At 37.8% G+C, this 15465-nt stretch overlaps 1 protein-coding gene across 2 annotated transcripts in view; it reads right to left on the reverse strand.

Moving 5' to 3' along the window:
* Positions 1 to 12087, reverse strand: part of LOC121322454 (metaxin-2-like) — an 18007-nt gene extending 5920 nt beyond the window's left edge. The window contains exons 1-4 of one of the 2 annotated variants that reach the window (XM_041262468.1): positions 11894 to 12087; positions 9529 to 9576; positions 8632 to 8678; positions 2061 to 2133 (exon numbers count right to left, since the gene is read on the reverse strand). In XM_041262468.1, coding sequence (XP_041118402.1) covers positions 2061 to 2133; positions 8632 to 8678; positions 9529 to 9576; positions 11894 to 11933 — 208 coding nt within the window. In that variant the 5' untranslated portion in view covers positions 11934 to 12087. The remainder of the gene's footprint in view (positions 1 to 2060; positions 2134 to 8631; positions 8679 to 9528; positions 9577 to 11893) is intronic. The other variant, XM_041262467.1, reaches the window with a different exon arrangement.
* Positions 12088 to 15465: the final 3378 nt, after the last annotated feature.

Raw genomic sequence — 15465 nt, forward strand, 5'->3', positions numbered from 1 at the left:
AGGCCTTCACATTAAAAGAAACTTGTCCACCCACAGACATTTTAAGCCCAACACAGTTCAGAGAATGCATCATTGTGAAATAGCAATTTATTAAACACGCACATTATATATATATATATATATATATATATATATATATATATATATATATATATATATATATATATATATATAAAACTATCACCAATTTCACCTAGATCCGCAAGTCAATAATCTTCACTATACAGCTTTATAATGTTAATATTCTGTCAGAAATGTCTGTTGGTTATAGCAAAGATAGAAATGAATACATCCCAATTGATGAAAAACACACAAATGCATGAAAAATCTTCACTTTCTTTTAAGTCATCCAGTAAGCATAATTTTACTTGCTCAGTCAGGCCACATTGGTGTTCCGCAGTTTCAGATTGCCCCGGTCAATCAGTTAACTAGATCGCTAAGGCCGCAAATCTATTTTCTGCTGAGCTGAAATTAATAACACTCTTTCAAGAGCTATGAAAGATGGCCCCATTATGTGTGAGGACTGGAAACAGTCTGTTAGCATCCAACAGTGTGCTCATATTTCCTATAAGGAAATTAAATCTAGTTTTAATAGGATTTTACATAATGGCAAAACAAGGAAACAGCATAATGGCAAAACAAGGAAATCCTTCACACATGTCAAGAAAATTTATGTTGTGTGAACAGGGTATCCTTAAAACAGGAAACTAACTTGTAAGTTACATCATGTTAGAATAAAAAAAAAAAAAAAAAAAAAAAAAAAAAAAAAAAAAAAAAAGCTATCCATTTCAAAAAGAGAGTGCATACAAGTGGGTTAGATTTTAATTGATAGATATATGGACATACTGATTAAAAAAAAAAAAAAACAACAACAACAACTTAAGAACAGGCTTAAATACAAATAGTATTTTTTTTCTTGATGCATGGAACCTGCTGTTTGGCCTAGTTCACTAAGAGTTCACACTAACAGCAGGTTCTGTCATGGTCCTTTTCAATAGATTCATTCTCACAAACTCACAGGCTGCCTTAGGGTAATGGATGAGGTGCAATGCTCCAACAAAGACCTCATCTGCATCCATACGATAAAGTGTATGACAAAAGAGATGCAGGTTTCTTTAACAGAGGTCTCTGAGGGTTTTCCACTTGTGTTCCCTACAAACAAGAACAGTGCATTTCTGTTGCCTATGTACACATTTATTTTTCAAACTGTTATCTGTTACATTATGAATTAATTATGATTGTACCAACGATTATATATCTATATCCATTTTTTATGTAGGCAAAAGGTTTAAATCAACACAAAATTTATTACAGGACATCTCAGACAAAAGCCCTTCTTTAGCTGTGTAGAAAGACTTTATAATACTATATATATATATATATATAAATATATATATCTATATATATGAGAATAATCTCTATCTATATATATATATATATATATATAGTTTCTGATTATATATATATGTCTGATCAGTTCCATCCAAACTGTGTCTTTACTCAAATATTTTTGGACTTGGGTCTGGGGTTATTACATTGTTAAGCTATATCCATACGCAGCAGAGTTCAATTAAAACCAACCTGTACAAACCTTTTGCAGCTGCATGTCTTCGGTTATCCAAAAACACATTAAATTTAAATTTAAAAACACCTCTCATAGTTCTAGTACAAACTACAATACCTTCATGGTAGAGTGCTGTGAAGAGATGGTACCAGTTATCTTCAGTTCACTGCCTCAGCTGACCTTGCTAGAACATTATAATCAGGCATACAGTGCCAGCATTTGAACACAACCATTGCTGGAGGCCAGCAAACATACTTTGCATATTAAACAGATTTACTAATTTACTACAAATGTGTTTGCAATAAAAAATAAATACCAGTACTAATATTCCACACATCCTGGTTTATATTGCATTCTTTATAACCCTAAAAAACAGCCAAGTGTTCAGGAGAGTCACTGCATCTAATGGTGTCGCTTAATAGCTGCAAGCTGAAATATTGTTGTCATGGCAGTGTAACTCCAGTGCTCCAGTGCACAGAGGGAACAACAGACTTACCAGATGGAGACATGTACTCTGCATTGGCCCTACAAGCCACCTGGACTGGCAGATTGCACATTTGCAAATACGCCTGGCAAGAGAAAATACAAAAAATATATTTTTATATTTATATAAAATTACCTGACAGCAAATTCAAAACAGTGCAATGAAGCAGACAGTGTACTGTGGTGCAACATGTCTAAACAGCGAAACACCTTGTGTTCCTATATTTGAAATATTGAAAAGTGTGGAAGTAGCTGCAAATAATATAGCAACAAAACAAACAAAAAGAAAGATCAGAAATCCTCTTCAATTTCTTCAATTTATCATTATTTTGTTTGGCAAGCAGAATGTCATTGGTTCCCTGAAGAATTATAGGACTGTACTGCAGAAGACAAACAATTTACTGGCACTTTGCCTCACTGAACAGCGCTGCCAGGCTGCCACCAGCTATTAATTTTAAGCCATACGTGTTTAAGCCAGTCAGCCTGAACAAACATATTTGTTGGGGTACCAGCCCATTACATGTAGAAAAAGCTGCCCATGAAGGGTTTCATTTGAAATAGTCACTTCTCTAATATTGATGGTGGAAGGACATACATATTTGCAATGGTAGGACATGTTAATTTTCCAAAAACCGTAGGTGCGTTCATTTAATTATGAACCCTTATTAAAAAACAATGACTATTTCAGCTTGTTAGGTTCTACTAAAACAGAATAATTACCCTTTAAAACAAATCAAACACACATGCCTTAGTCTCTGGCTGCCTTTTATTCCCCCCCTGACAGGAAATTGAAGTTTAATTCTGGCCAGCCTTACTACATTAATTCCCTTTACAGCAGAACTCTAAATTAACTTTAAGGCTCTGTAGGTAGCCTGAGGTAAAGTGTAAAACTGCAATAGTGTCTGACTCAATGCACCTTCAAGAGATACAGCCTAAATTATTCGAGCTAGCTGACAGATCTGGCCCTCAGTGGACACAGTGAGGACAGGGTCCTGTTCCAAACAACTGCCTCAGTATTCTCAAGGTATTTACATTATTCAGAGATAAATGTATTGTCAATTCTGTGTCTCAAAACACTAGACGTGTGTTGCTTTACTTCTGCAGCAGGCAAAGGTCACTTCACCTCCTCCCTCCAGAAAGGAATCTGAACAAACTAAAGTGTACTCCACTTGCTTATAAACGCTGTCCATGCATTACAAATGCCATTACTTTAAAATCTATTTTTCTTTATTTTGTCGTATGAAGGAATTGTACTCCTTCATATGACTGGATCTGGCATTTTGAAATCATGTATAGACCTTTTTTTTTATGCAATAGCAGTAATGATCAAAAAAAAATAAAACGAAATGTAAAGACATTCCAATGTCTGCATATTGTGGAAAGTGATTCATTTCACTACTGTGTAGAGATCTAAACATTTGTTTTGTACCTGTTGTCTAGGTTTTTAAGGTTGTTTAATTTGTTGTTAAGCAGAATACTTGCTAAATGTGTAACCAATATCCTACAAGCCATGGGATCCTTAAAATGAGATAGCATCATTTAAATACTTGGTCACATAATGCATGCTTTATTTCATCTAGAATTGATTATTGTAATCCACTTTTTTCTGGTGTACCAAAAAAGGTAGTATCCCACTTGCAGCTTGTTCAGAATACTGCCGTTAGAATTCTGACTAAAACCAGAAAAAAGTGAACATATTAGCCCTGTTTTGGCCTCTTTACACTGGCTCCCTGTGCAGTACAGAATTGATTTTAACATTCTGCTGTTAAATTACAAGGCCATGAATAGTTATTTGCAGGCGTTACTGGCCCCGTCTTCCAAACCACACTCTGAGATCACAGGGCCGCTAGTTATTCCTAGGGTCAACAAAAGCAGCACGGGTGGGAGGGCTTTTTCTTGTAGAGCTCCTAAATTATGGAATGCTCTGCCTTCGTTTGGCAGAGAAGATGGGACTGTTTTCAAGTCAAGACTATAAGCGCACTTTTATTAAACAGCTTTCTTATCTTAGTGGGTTTTAATGTAACTTTAAAAATGCTGCTTTTGTATTATGTGTATACTGTTATTTAAATATGTTATTAAACTGTTCTGATTATAGAAGTTGTATGTGTAACATGCAATACACATGTATTGTGGTTTGTACTTTTTTTCTGCCATCTACTGTACAGTGCTTTGCGATACTTTTGTACAAAAAGCGCTATATAAATGCAATAAATAAAACATATTAGGGACAGAGGCTATTCTACAGTATTAAGGATGCAGTACATTAACAGATTTTTTTTTTATCCCTCGAGATTAATGTTTTATGAAGTCATGCATGATCACAAAGATGCACATTTTATAAAGCAATGCACAAAATTAAAACTAACAACACGTAACCCGCACAAAAGTTAATCCTTTGAATATTGCTCTTCCACAATGGTGTTTGGAATTTGTTACATTTTACAGTTAAAGATAAATAAATAAATAATAAATAAATAAATAGTTTTTTTGCTTTTAAATTGTATGTTAGAACTGAACATAGGTATAGAATGTATCAGGAATAAATTGTGAAAAAGAAAAACTATTTGCCTATGCTGTACATAATTTACTATCTCACATCTTTTGTTTCCCTTGCAATTCCTCAGTATATATTAAAAAAAAAACTTTCTATGTAATTTCTTGGGTAAGTGGGACGGTACAGAAATGTCAATAAAATACACTTAAAACAAAAAGATCAAAAAGAAGCAAAATATGAAGGAAATGCAGGGGAAGACATAAAGATCTGGGACCCAGGGTACATATAAAGATCCATGAAGCCTGCCCACTGATAAAAGCACTCCGTGCTCACTTCTGGGACCCAGGTTACATATAAAGCCCCTAACTGGGGCATGCCAATGATTTTTGGTGGTTTCAGCGTTGACCCTAATGGACATCACCACCGTAACCATCACTAATGCACATGTATTCCGCAACCTCTGCTAAGAAAGGCATGCCCAACCACCACCACCCCCCAAAATTACAATGAACATATGGCAGGAACTATGTCTTTCCTGTATTGGTTGACAGTGAAGAAAGATTTCTTTACTGATGCTGAATTCATACTTGGCCTTACAACATCTATTCCCAGCTCCAGAACTCTCTGTTCTCTTTTACAATAATGAGCACTGGGCAACCCAGAAAGCATATGCGTGTTTTCTACTTTAGACAGATTCATGAATATTCATGCTAATTTAAATATTAACATATACAGTATAGAATGGTTTGCTTATACAGTACAATAATAATAATAATAATAATAATAATAATAATAATAATAATAATAATAATAATAATAATAATAAACTATAAAACATCTTAATTCTGGAGACAAAAAGTAACAGAAGTACTAAATGAAATGACTGTTTTAACCACTATCTGTTCTACACCACATTTTTTTAAACAATTGCCTGCATGACATGCATCTATAAAAGATTCAACTGAATGTTACTCCTCATCAGGCCCTATAGATTGAATTCTGTTCATTCCATCTATTGCATGATAGTACTGTTTGTAATACACAGCTTAGAGGCATGTACCAATACTGAGATTCTTTAGAAACTATACACTGTCTGATGTAAAATATCAACTTTTCTTTCTGCAGTTACAAGCCATGTCGTTTTGCTATATTAGACTGCACACAGAACTACATTTTCATTGCTATTCTAAATATGTCTGGGTTTATGATAAGTAGTATAATTACCAATTTTTAAACTTTTCTAGTACATGGAAGGACTGGCAACTTTTAAAACTGAAAACCACGAATAAAACTGTCTCTATAATAATCCATTTTTCATATCTAATGGTTACTGACTATGCTGCTGAAATAATGTGTCTGAGGTTACAAATGAAAATCACACAGGGTCATTCTTTATCTGGGAGACAGATTAAATTCCAAACCATGTTACTGTAATAGGCACACTTGTAGTTTAACATAAATTAGAACTCTAATTATATTAGCTACTATTTTAAACAAAATAACAGATTCCTTAGAACCCATAGACGTAATTTATAGCGAAGCCAGGTTCATTTTCCAGAACAATCAATTTCACACTGCAGCAGAAGGCTAATTTAATGATGTGACAATTTTTCTCTGGAATGCTGCAAGGCTGGATTCACAGTTATCACTGAAAGGGTCTCAAAGATAAATGAAGACGCAATTTATTCAGTCATAATTCTATATTGAAAATGCTATAAAAGGTGTCCACATGGGCACCAGTAAAATGGAAAGGGACTATAATATATTTTGGCCTAAAATATTATGGATGAGAAAGAGGCTATTTATTACTCATATTTTTTAATCACTAGGTTGTCTTTTAGTCATGGAGAAAATTATGAGCTTTAAAAAAACAAATACATTTCAAACAAAAAGTCCATGTATATGTACTGTAGCCTATACATTTCAGTAATCTAAAAGTTTTGGGCAGTTCTGTATCTATTTTATTCTTGTGAGAACACTGGAATTTAAACTCAGGCCTCCAGTAAGCACTCAATAATGATACTCTGCCCACTGGCTGGTTCAAATGCAAATATATCCCTTGACCAATTGTTGATATTCAGTATGTTAGAGTAGGGAAATTTCTCAATTTGCTATTGCAATTCGCTCCATTTTACTCGATGCTAACATTTCACTTGCTTGATAAATTTTAACGTCATAGGGCACACATTACGGTAGTAGTGGTGCCTGATTAGTAATACAGCTCTCCTGTCCTTCAAACCGTTTCATTATTTCTTCAGTGTATCTTAAGCAACTACTCTACTACCTTTGGAATCATATGGTAAAAAGAAGTATTGTGGTAACCTGGGTAGTGATGTCATAGGCCAGTTCATCAACTTGATCATTCTATCTTGGAATACATTTCCACTGAGTTTTACATTGAGCACTCTTCCTGCTCTAGACCGGTGGTGGCCAATACACAAACACTGTGATCCATTTTGGTGGATCTTAATGTGTTGCGGAATCCACCAATCAGCTGTGACCTACAATTATCAGCGGGATTTAATATAATAGTATTCAATACGTAAGACTGTAATAAATTTAAAGGCACACACAAAAAAATACAATTTTGCTCAAATTTACTGTTGAATATGTACAAATCTTTTTTTCCTTGCTTTCTTACATAACACTTGTGCAGTTCAATACTTTTGCATCAGCAAAACTATAAATGAACAACTTTTTTTCCCAATTTAACTGATTTTTAACTGCCTGGTAACATCTTCCTCAGCGTTTTGAGGCTGCTTGCCTGTTTATGGTAGCGGGATGGTCTGGCTGACGTTTCCGGATGTACGCCTCTCCACACAGTGAACACGGTTTTGAAGGACTGTGTTTTAATATATTTTCACGTTTGAACTTCTGGCTCTGTGTTAAAAATGCAGTCTTGCCTGCAATCAGTTCCCCTGCATCCAGACAAAACTTGCAAAACATGGATTTTTTTTTTTTTAACATTGTCAAACTTAAGCCAGGGGAAATCTTTTAGCCATCTTTTCCTACTTACAACTGTGTAAGATTTTAAAGCTTGTACAATTTTACAATTCTCTTTGCATGTCACTGGGTAGCTTTCCACCTCTATGGTCTCACACACCAGCACATGGCCCTGTCTGTTAAGAAACAGGATAAGATCTGGCTCCTTCGTAGCTCAAAGACCCTTTGGGGGTTGGTGCCTGCTTCTATCTCATAGAAATGATAACAAACTGGTTTATTTTATGGTATAGAGAGCGGTTGTTACCTTGGGCTGAGTGCCCTTGATTATGTATGTAGCTAATTAAAATACTGATTACAATCACATGTACAAGTCTCAAGCCTGGGCCGGCTTGATCTTCAAAGACTTCAGCTGGGTGACCACAAGGAGGGGGGCTGGTTTTGTACTGTATTTAAACCACTGTATTTCTGTATTAAGGTACTCTCTCTCATTATCCAAACTGCTATCTGAAGGTTTTTCAATCGATACAGTCCTGCAGGGTTAAACCTACAGTATTGTGTTGTTTTGTTTTGATGATTTGTCCATGCAGTTCGTACGTGGTTACGTTCTGCGCTGTGTATCATTCAATTTAATTTTGTGTCAGAATTAAACTGGTTTTATTCTAGAGGACTGGAATTATTATTTGTGAGGAATAAAATGAACCTATTAAATCCTAAAACTGTGAACATGCTGTAACTAACATAGCCCTCTCTCGTTTTTTTTTTTTTTTTTTTTTTTTTTTTTTAATATACTTTCAGCTGAAACAAAAATCACATTTAATTTTTTTACAGCCAACCTTTAGGAATTTGTAGTTGCACACATGCACCTAAATTAAAATGTACGTTCTTTGTTTCATATGCAGAAACTGTCAGGATATTTTCATCTGTGTGCTACTGGAATCTATCAGCTGTAACAAAAACTGTTGTATGCTTATATGTCAGTGCTTGTTCCATATATTGGCCATCCCAGTTTCTAGACCTTTTAAACACGACCTTTTAAACAGCTATTGTGCATATATAAAATATAGACTATATATATCATTATATATATATATATATATATTAATTTAAAAAAAATGTTTTTTGCAGCAACAAGAACATTTTATTTTACCTGGACAGCAAGCGAGGAAGCATGATCTGAAAGCAATATCTGATCATCTGTAAAACAGAATAAAACAAAACATCTTCAGACACTGCATTGTTAGAGTTAATGCAACTATGACTACTACTACAAAAAGTTGCAATCTATCTGATTCACAGTACAAAAATACATAAACAAACAAACAAAAAAAAGGATTGTGCAGACTGGTTGGATTACACACTTTAATGTATGAAGAACAAAAAATAATCTGGATTAATTCAAATATTTGAAGTAACAGCACAGTGTAAAAAAACTTCATTAAATGAATCCTGCAAACCTTGTCTCACTCTGTCACAAGAAAGAAAGATGACAAGTTTGCTGCAATAAAAAATTCTATGGTTAGGGGACTGGGGGCTGGTAACTATTAGTCTTCATTACTTTGCAGTCTTCCGACAACTGTAGCATGCTGCTGAGCCCCAAATGGGGGCTATAATGTGATCTTATGATATATGAAGAGGTGCTAAAGGGAGCCTGAACCATCCTGTTTTTTTTTTTTTTTTTCCCCAGTTCCTTTTTTTCTTTGCCAAGAACTGTGCTTACCACAAGGCTTCAAAATAGTGCTGCCTCAGCTGTTGGTACAGTAAATCAACTGAATCTGCAACTGCATCATTTAATACTGCCTACAGCGGCTAATAGAATGGTTCAATAACAAAGCAAAGCACCACCTAATCTAAGCCCTGGAAAAATAAAATTGCCAATATTGGCCTTTAAATAACAGCTTTTAATACAAAGACATAAAGAAACAACCTCTGTACTGCTTATCTGCATTCATCTTTCCAGTTAATCCATGCAACACTGTATAAAAATGTATTGTCTTTTGTTTCAGTGCAAACGCCTGCGCTGTTAATTGCAAAATGAATTACTCACCCTTCAGAGGCTGAAACAGTGTTGCATTCTCAGGCCAAGCCTCTGCAGCTGAATGAAACAAATGGAATGTGTAATCAATGTAACTAGGACCTGCATAGTGCACCAGTGTGGCACAAAAAAAGAGACATTACATTTACAATATCTTGAAACCGCATGTGCCCAACCTACAGTATTAAAAAAAAGGCATACTGTACATTTTTGCACTGTAAATATTAATATACATACTGCATTGTAACATTGGACAACATACAGCCTACGTTGTATTCTAAAACTTTACCAATGGACAATGAATAGTATTTCCCCATTAAACAGGCATTTAATTTCTAAATATATATTTTAAATATGTACAGTATTGCCCACATAACCTAAAGTTGAAACAGAAATATTAAGATAAAAATTGCAGTATTTCTTAACAGAAAAACGATTAAAAAATACAGGGTGTCTATGGTTTTCTCCATATGAAACAGACTTTTTACCTCAATATGAAAATGATACTATGTCAGTGGTCAACGTCACAGTCACCAACCCATTCAGCAGGCTGTGTGCATAGTGCAGAACCCTGCAAATACGAAACCACTACCTCAAATGGTCTCTGTGTAAAAGGTTTTGCCAGAGGGTACCCATGATCAAACTTTACCTAGACAATCAAAGATTTTTGTGTACCAAGTATGAGGTCAATATTGCAAGCATTAGGGAACCAATAAGTCACATGATCAAAATACACAGCCAACTTTGGTAACATGTCAGAATGAAGGGTACCATCAGATTTAGTTATAACACTTAAATATGAAAGTCGGACTCAAAATGGTTTATTAGATATTACCAGTTGAACATGCCATAAGAGCATACAAAACGTTCAGAATGAGAGTAGGCTCATGGCCCAAAATTCTGATCTGCTTTGTGGTTCCTAGTTGTTGATAGATTTTAATGTTTCAACAGTAACAATTGGGCTTAGTAATCCATTCCTTACACTGACAACTCTCTGTTTATACCCCATGTCCCAAGTGTGTCCACTCTCAATTTACAGTGATGTCCTTTGGTCCTGGACTCTGTGCTGTGCTTGAAATAGTGACTTTGATGCACTTTGTTTAACGATGACTCTTGTGTTGTTTTCGCTGAAGAGCTTCAGTACCCTCTATCTTCATAATCATACCTTTCCTCAGTGAGATTAGTCTAGATTCTATTCTTTGGACTCTCCAAAGCTCACATTTCCTTATTGCAAAACACAGACCAAAACGGAATTTTTAAAAATGTTTTTTTAAAGTTTTCTAAGTGTATTCTCAACACTGTATAATATAACCTCAATTATTACTTCCTCGTTGATTTGTAACCTTTTTATAATTAAGTATTCTGTTTGTCTTCAAAATAGCTTCAAGAAATTATCTGGTTGCTGACAGTGACAAGACTGTTATTACACCAAAATCTTTTTTCAGGTCTGTTCCAGTTCAGTCCCATTGATTCTGGTATTTTTATCTAACATTTTGAGACCTGCCTGCTACATTTATCAACACTAAATCTGCCAAGCATATACCCAGTTTTGTATACACCAGACACATTACATTTGCCATGCTTGTGAACCCCCACATGTGAATAGTTTGTCTGCAAAAGTGTGCGAGTCCAGCGTGAGTGTTCTTGGAAATGGACTGAGTTGGCATGTGTCATTCTCCTGCACGTTTATTGAACCAGGATAGTTATGCATGTGTAGCTTTAAAGAGGCATTCTCTGTCTCCCCCCCCCCCCCAAGAAAGAATAAATTCTTGTTTAGAACAAAATGATGGAGGAGACAGCTTGTATAGCGTTGTTTTTTGGAATAGGTTTTCTGTGTAGTAGTCTAACCGTTATAAATTAGATGTACAGAACATAAACACGAGTCTTTTTTTTTTTTTTAAAGAAACACGTGTGACAGATGAAACTGGGCTGACGTAATACTTAAAATGTAACTACTGACATTGTGATATCCTTCTTGTTGGTTGTGATTTATTCCCTGTACCTCCCCTGTGCCAGCTTCATCTCCCAAAACGTTATATAGTATATAAGTACTAGCACAGAAAATACGACTAACACTTACCTACATTAATGTTTTAATTGTTTGTGATATACTTTGCACTTTCCTTTTTTTAGACTTATGTACGCTTCTGGATTATTCTCCTGACGCTTGCAAACTGTAGACACACCTCTTAAAATAACAGTAAACTACAGTACTGCAAGTATTTTCTGAATCCGCGTAAAAAGATGATGTATTAAATCTACATATTTCGCAATATTGCTGTTAGTGTTAGACACATAACAAATTATAATGCCGTTTTGTGCACAGAACTGGCAAAAGAGGTGAACAAATGTACATAAAATAAAACTATGTCATTACCTGCTATCTGGGAGACAAACGCCTCTGCAGCAAGAGACATGGCGACACCTCCAACCAATACAACAAATAAAACAATGTAATGTTTAGCAGTTCTCCCGCGTGAAATACTATTCACTGCTATTCACTGCACAAGGTTAAGGGCACAGGCGCTTTCAGGACGCGAGGGTTGCTATTGACAGTCATAACAAGAGGGGCGTGAGCAACTACTTCCTGGTGCAGCTGCAGACTGCTGAACACTACCTCCGGGTTAGTTTTGTATTCGTTTGTATGGACTTTCCTAGGCGCTTTCTGCCTTTCATTCGGCTAAACAGGTTCATACGGAAGAGTCCTGGTGCCATATATATTTACCTATATCTGCGTTGGACTTTATATCTTCAAAGTAGCACTAACAGTTCCGTAGTTTCAAATGTAGTCGTAGTTTTGCACTGACTATAACATAGAGTTACCTGTATACAGTTATTCTTTCCAGACTTACTAGTATATACACATTGATTGCCTATTGCAACGAGGTCTGACTATGACTGTTTACATATATAGTAGTGTAGTACGATAGTGCATATCTTGTACTAGGCTCGGGAAAAGGGTTAAATGACTAGTTCTGCTATTTGATTGTAGGTAGTTACTTCACTCTCAAAACAGGTTTCTGAATATGCAAACTTTCGAGCAAAAGCACAACACCAACATGTCCACTGGTTATCATGTGCCAAATAAATGTTATGCAGTGAAGAAGGACATGGGGAAAGAAGGAGCTAGCACAAATCAGGAGTCAGTCCCCCACACACCTCAGTGCCTTCACCAGCATGCAGTTGTCTGTTTAGTTAATGACAGTTCGTAATTCTCCATATGAAACTGATATAATAGTGTATTGTTCTTGTTACCCTGTGAGAAGAGAAAAACAAACACAATGTTTCTTTAATCTAGTGTTATATACATATTCCACATCCATGCTGATTTTGAATAATTGCAGTTTTATGCACCTGATTAAAAAGTACTGGGAGAACAATGGTACAGCTGGATAATTACTGTACTTCTTCAGTTCACCATATAGACTGTTTAAAAAGACTTGTCTGTAATACGTACACCTGGGTGCTTGCCACAGTGCACAATGGTTACGTGCCTCAGTTTTGCTTGGGACCTCCTCACTTTCGAGGAATCATGAATACTTTTATGACAGATCCTCTTCAGACCTTGGTACTTCAGAACAAAGTGACGCCTTGCTGTGCAAGTGAGCCATTTATCTCGTAGACCCCACCTCCTACAGGGAGGGGTACTACTAGCTGTATTTTCTGATGCCCAAAAATGACACCGGATTCACACCATCCTAGACCTGAGGCTTCTGAACAGGTTCTAAAAAGAAAGGAGGTTCCAGATGATTACTCACCGTCACGTTCTCCAGACAGTCCAGCCGTGTGACCACCGTGGACTTACGGGATGCCTACTTTCATGTTTCCATCCATCCAAAGCACAGGAAATATCTCCACTTCTCTTTTATGGAAGTGTTTATGAGCTTCACCATCAACAATGCAAAGAGTCGGCTTACACTGGTGCAGTGCACAACGTACTTGGGACACTGGTTGGACTCCAGTACGATGCGTGCAGCTTTCCTAGGGAGTCTCTCCTTGTTTCAACAGGGATTGCAGGACACTCTCCTATTGTGCCAGAAACTACTGGGTCTGATGGCCGCAGCTATATCAACCATTCAGCTAGGTCTACTTCTCATACGCCCACTTCAAGCGTGGCTCAATGCATTCCACCTCCATCCCAAGTGCGATAGACACTGTCAGCTGACACTGTCTCATATGTGCTCGGCAGCCCTATGTTAGTGGAGGATGACCTCTCACCTGCGTGATGATTTACAGATGGGATTAGTGTTAAACGTGGTGACAACAGATGCCTCCAACTTGGTTTGGGGGGGGGGGGGGGGGGGGTTGGGGTCTGGGAAGGCAGAAGAGTATGCGGAGCCTCGCTGGACTGCTGGACGTCCCTGCATATAAACATGCTAGAGTTGCAAACGGTCTCCTTTGCTCTCCATCACTTTGTCATGGTGCTGTGGGATACACATGTGTTGATACAGATGGACAATACGACAATTGTAGCATATGTCAACCGCCAGGGTGGCCTATGGTCCCCAAGGTTGCATCGCATGGCCTTCAGGCTACTGACAGGCTCAGAGGAACTTGCTGTCCCTGCGGGCGATACACATTCCCAGAGTGGTGAACTGGGCAGTGGACCTCCTCTCCAGGGACGGTCCGCATCCGTCGGAGTGGCAACTCCACCCTCAGGTAGTGGAGCGCATTTGGGAATGGTTCAGGAATGGTTCGATCTGTTCACCCTGTGGAACCCCCTGTGGTTCTCCCTCCACCACTTAGGCGGTCCACTCGTTGTCGACACCCTAGTGCACAAATGGCCCAAAGCATTTTTGTATGCTTTTCCGCCTATACCGATACTCCTGGCCTTTTTAGAAAAGGTCCTGATAGAGGAGGCGTCAGTTCACCTAATGGCTCCCAGCTGGCTCAGGAGAATCTGGTTCTCGACCTGGTGCCAGCTGTTACACGGCCAGCCCTGGGAGATCCCACTTTGCATGGATCTCCTCAGTCAGGTGAGAGGCACTCTTTGGCACCCGGAACCGGGCAGGTTCCAACTATGTGTCTGGCCCCTGAAATAGATTGCTGGTCAGCCCTAGAACTATCTGATATGGTCGTGGGTACATTGCAGAATGCTAGGGCAGGCTCCACTAGGTCATTATACCCCTACAAATGGAGATATTTTCAGAATTGGTGTCTGACTAAGTCATGACCCAATCTCTTGCCCTATGCCAGTTATTTTATAGTTTCTGCAAAAAATGTTTGATGCTGGTAGGTCACCTTCTTTGAAGGTGCATTTAGTGGCTATTTCTGCATGCTATGCCCCTGTAGATTCATTGTCTCCAGGTGCGCATTTGTTGGCTATAAGATTTCTTAAAGCCTCTCGGCGATTACGCCCTTTTCCCAGAGGACTGTTCTACCCGAGTGTAGCCTTGATATTGTACTGGAGGCTTTCACGAAGGCCCCATAAACTCCATAGAGTTGAAGTATCTGTCTATGATGACAGCCTTCCTCATGGCTATCACCTCTACTAAGCGGGTCAGTGAGGTGCAGGTGCTGTCCGTGCATAGCTCCTGCATGTGTATTTGGGAGGACGGCAGCAGGTTGTCTCTGCGCACCAATCCTGCTTTCCTCCCCAAGGTAATCACATTAATCAATCTGTGGAACTGGAGTCCTTCCATCCACCCCCGTTTTCTTCAACGGAGGATGAGAGATTGAATTTCCGTCTGACCAGCTCTTTGTCTGTCATGGGACATGGACCCTAGGACAGCCCCTTTCAAAGCAGGATTGTGCACACAGTCTTGACTGCGTTTGATGATGCTGGCTTGCCCCCATCTGGGAGGGTAGCCGCACACTCAGTGCTACTTACCCAATGGGCAGGCATATCCTATTCATAACATTGTTGGTGGTAGTCTTCTCTTTCAGGGAACCAGGGTTACGGTAAGTAACCTAAAGTTCTGCTTCTGTGAGCTGCAGGCGCAGATTTAA

This window comes from Polyodon spathula, chromosome 10 (genome assembly GCF_017654505.1).
Source record: "Polyodon spathula isolate WHYD16114869_AA chromosome 10, ASM1765450v1, whole genome shotgun sequence".
NCBI classification, from domain to species: Eukaryota; Metazoa; Chordata; class Actinopteri; order Acipenseriformes; family Polyodontidae; genus Polyodon; species Polyodon spathula.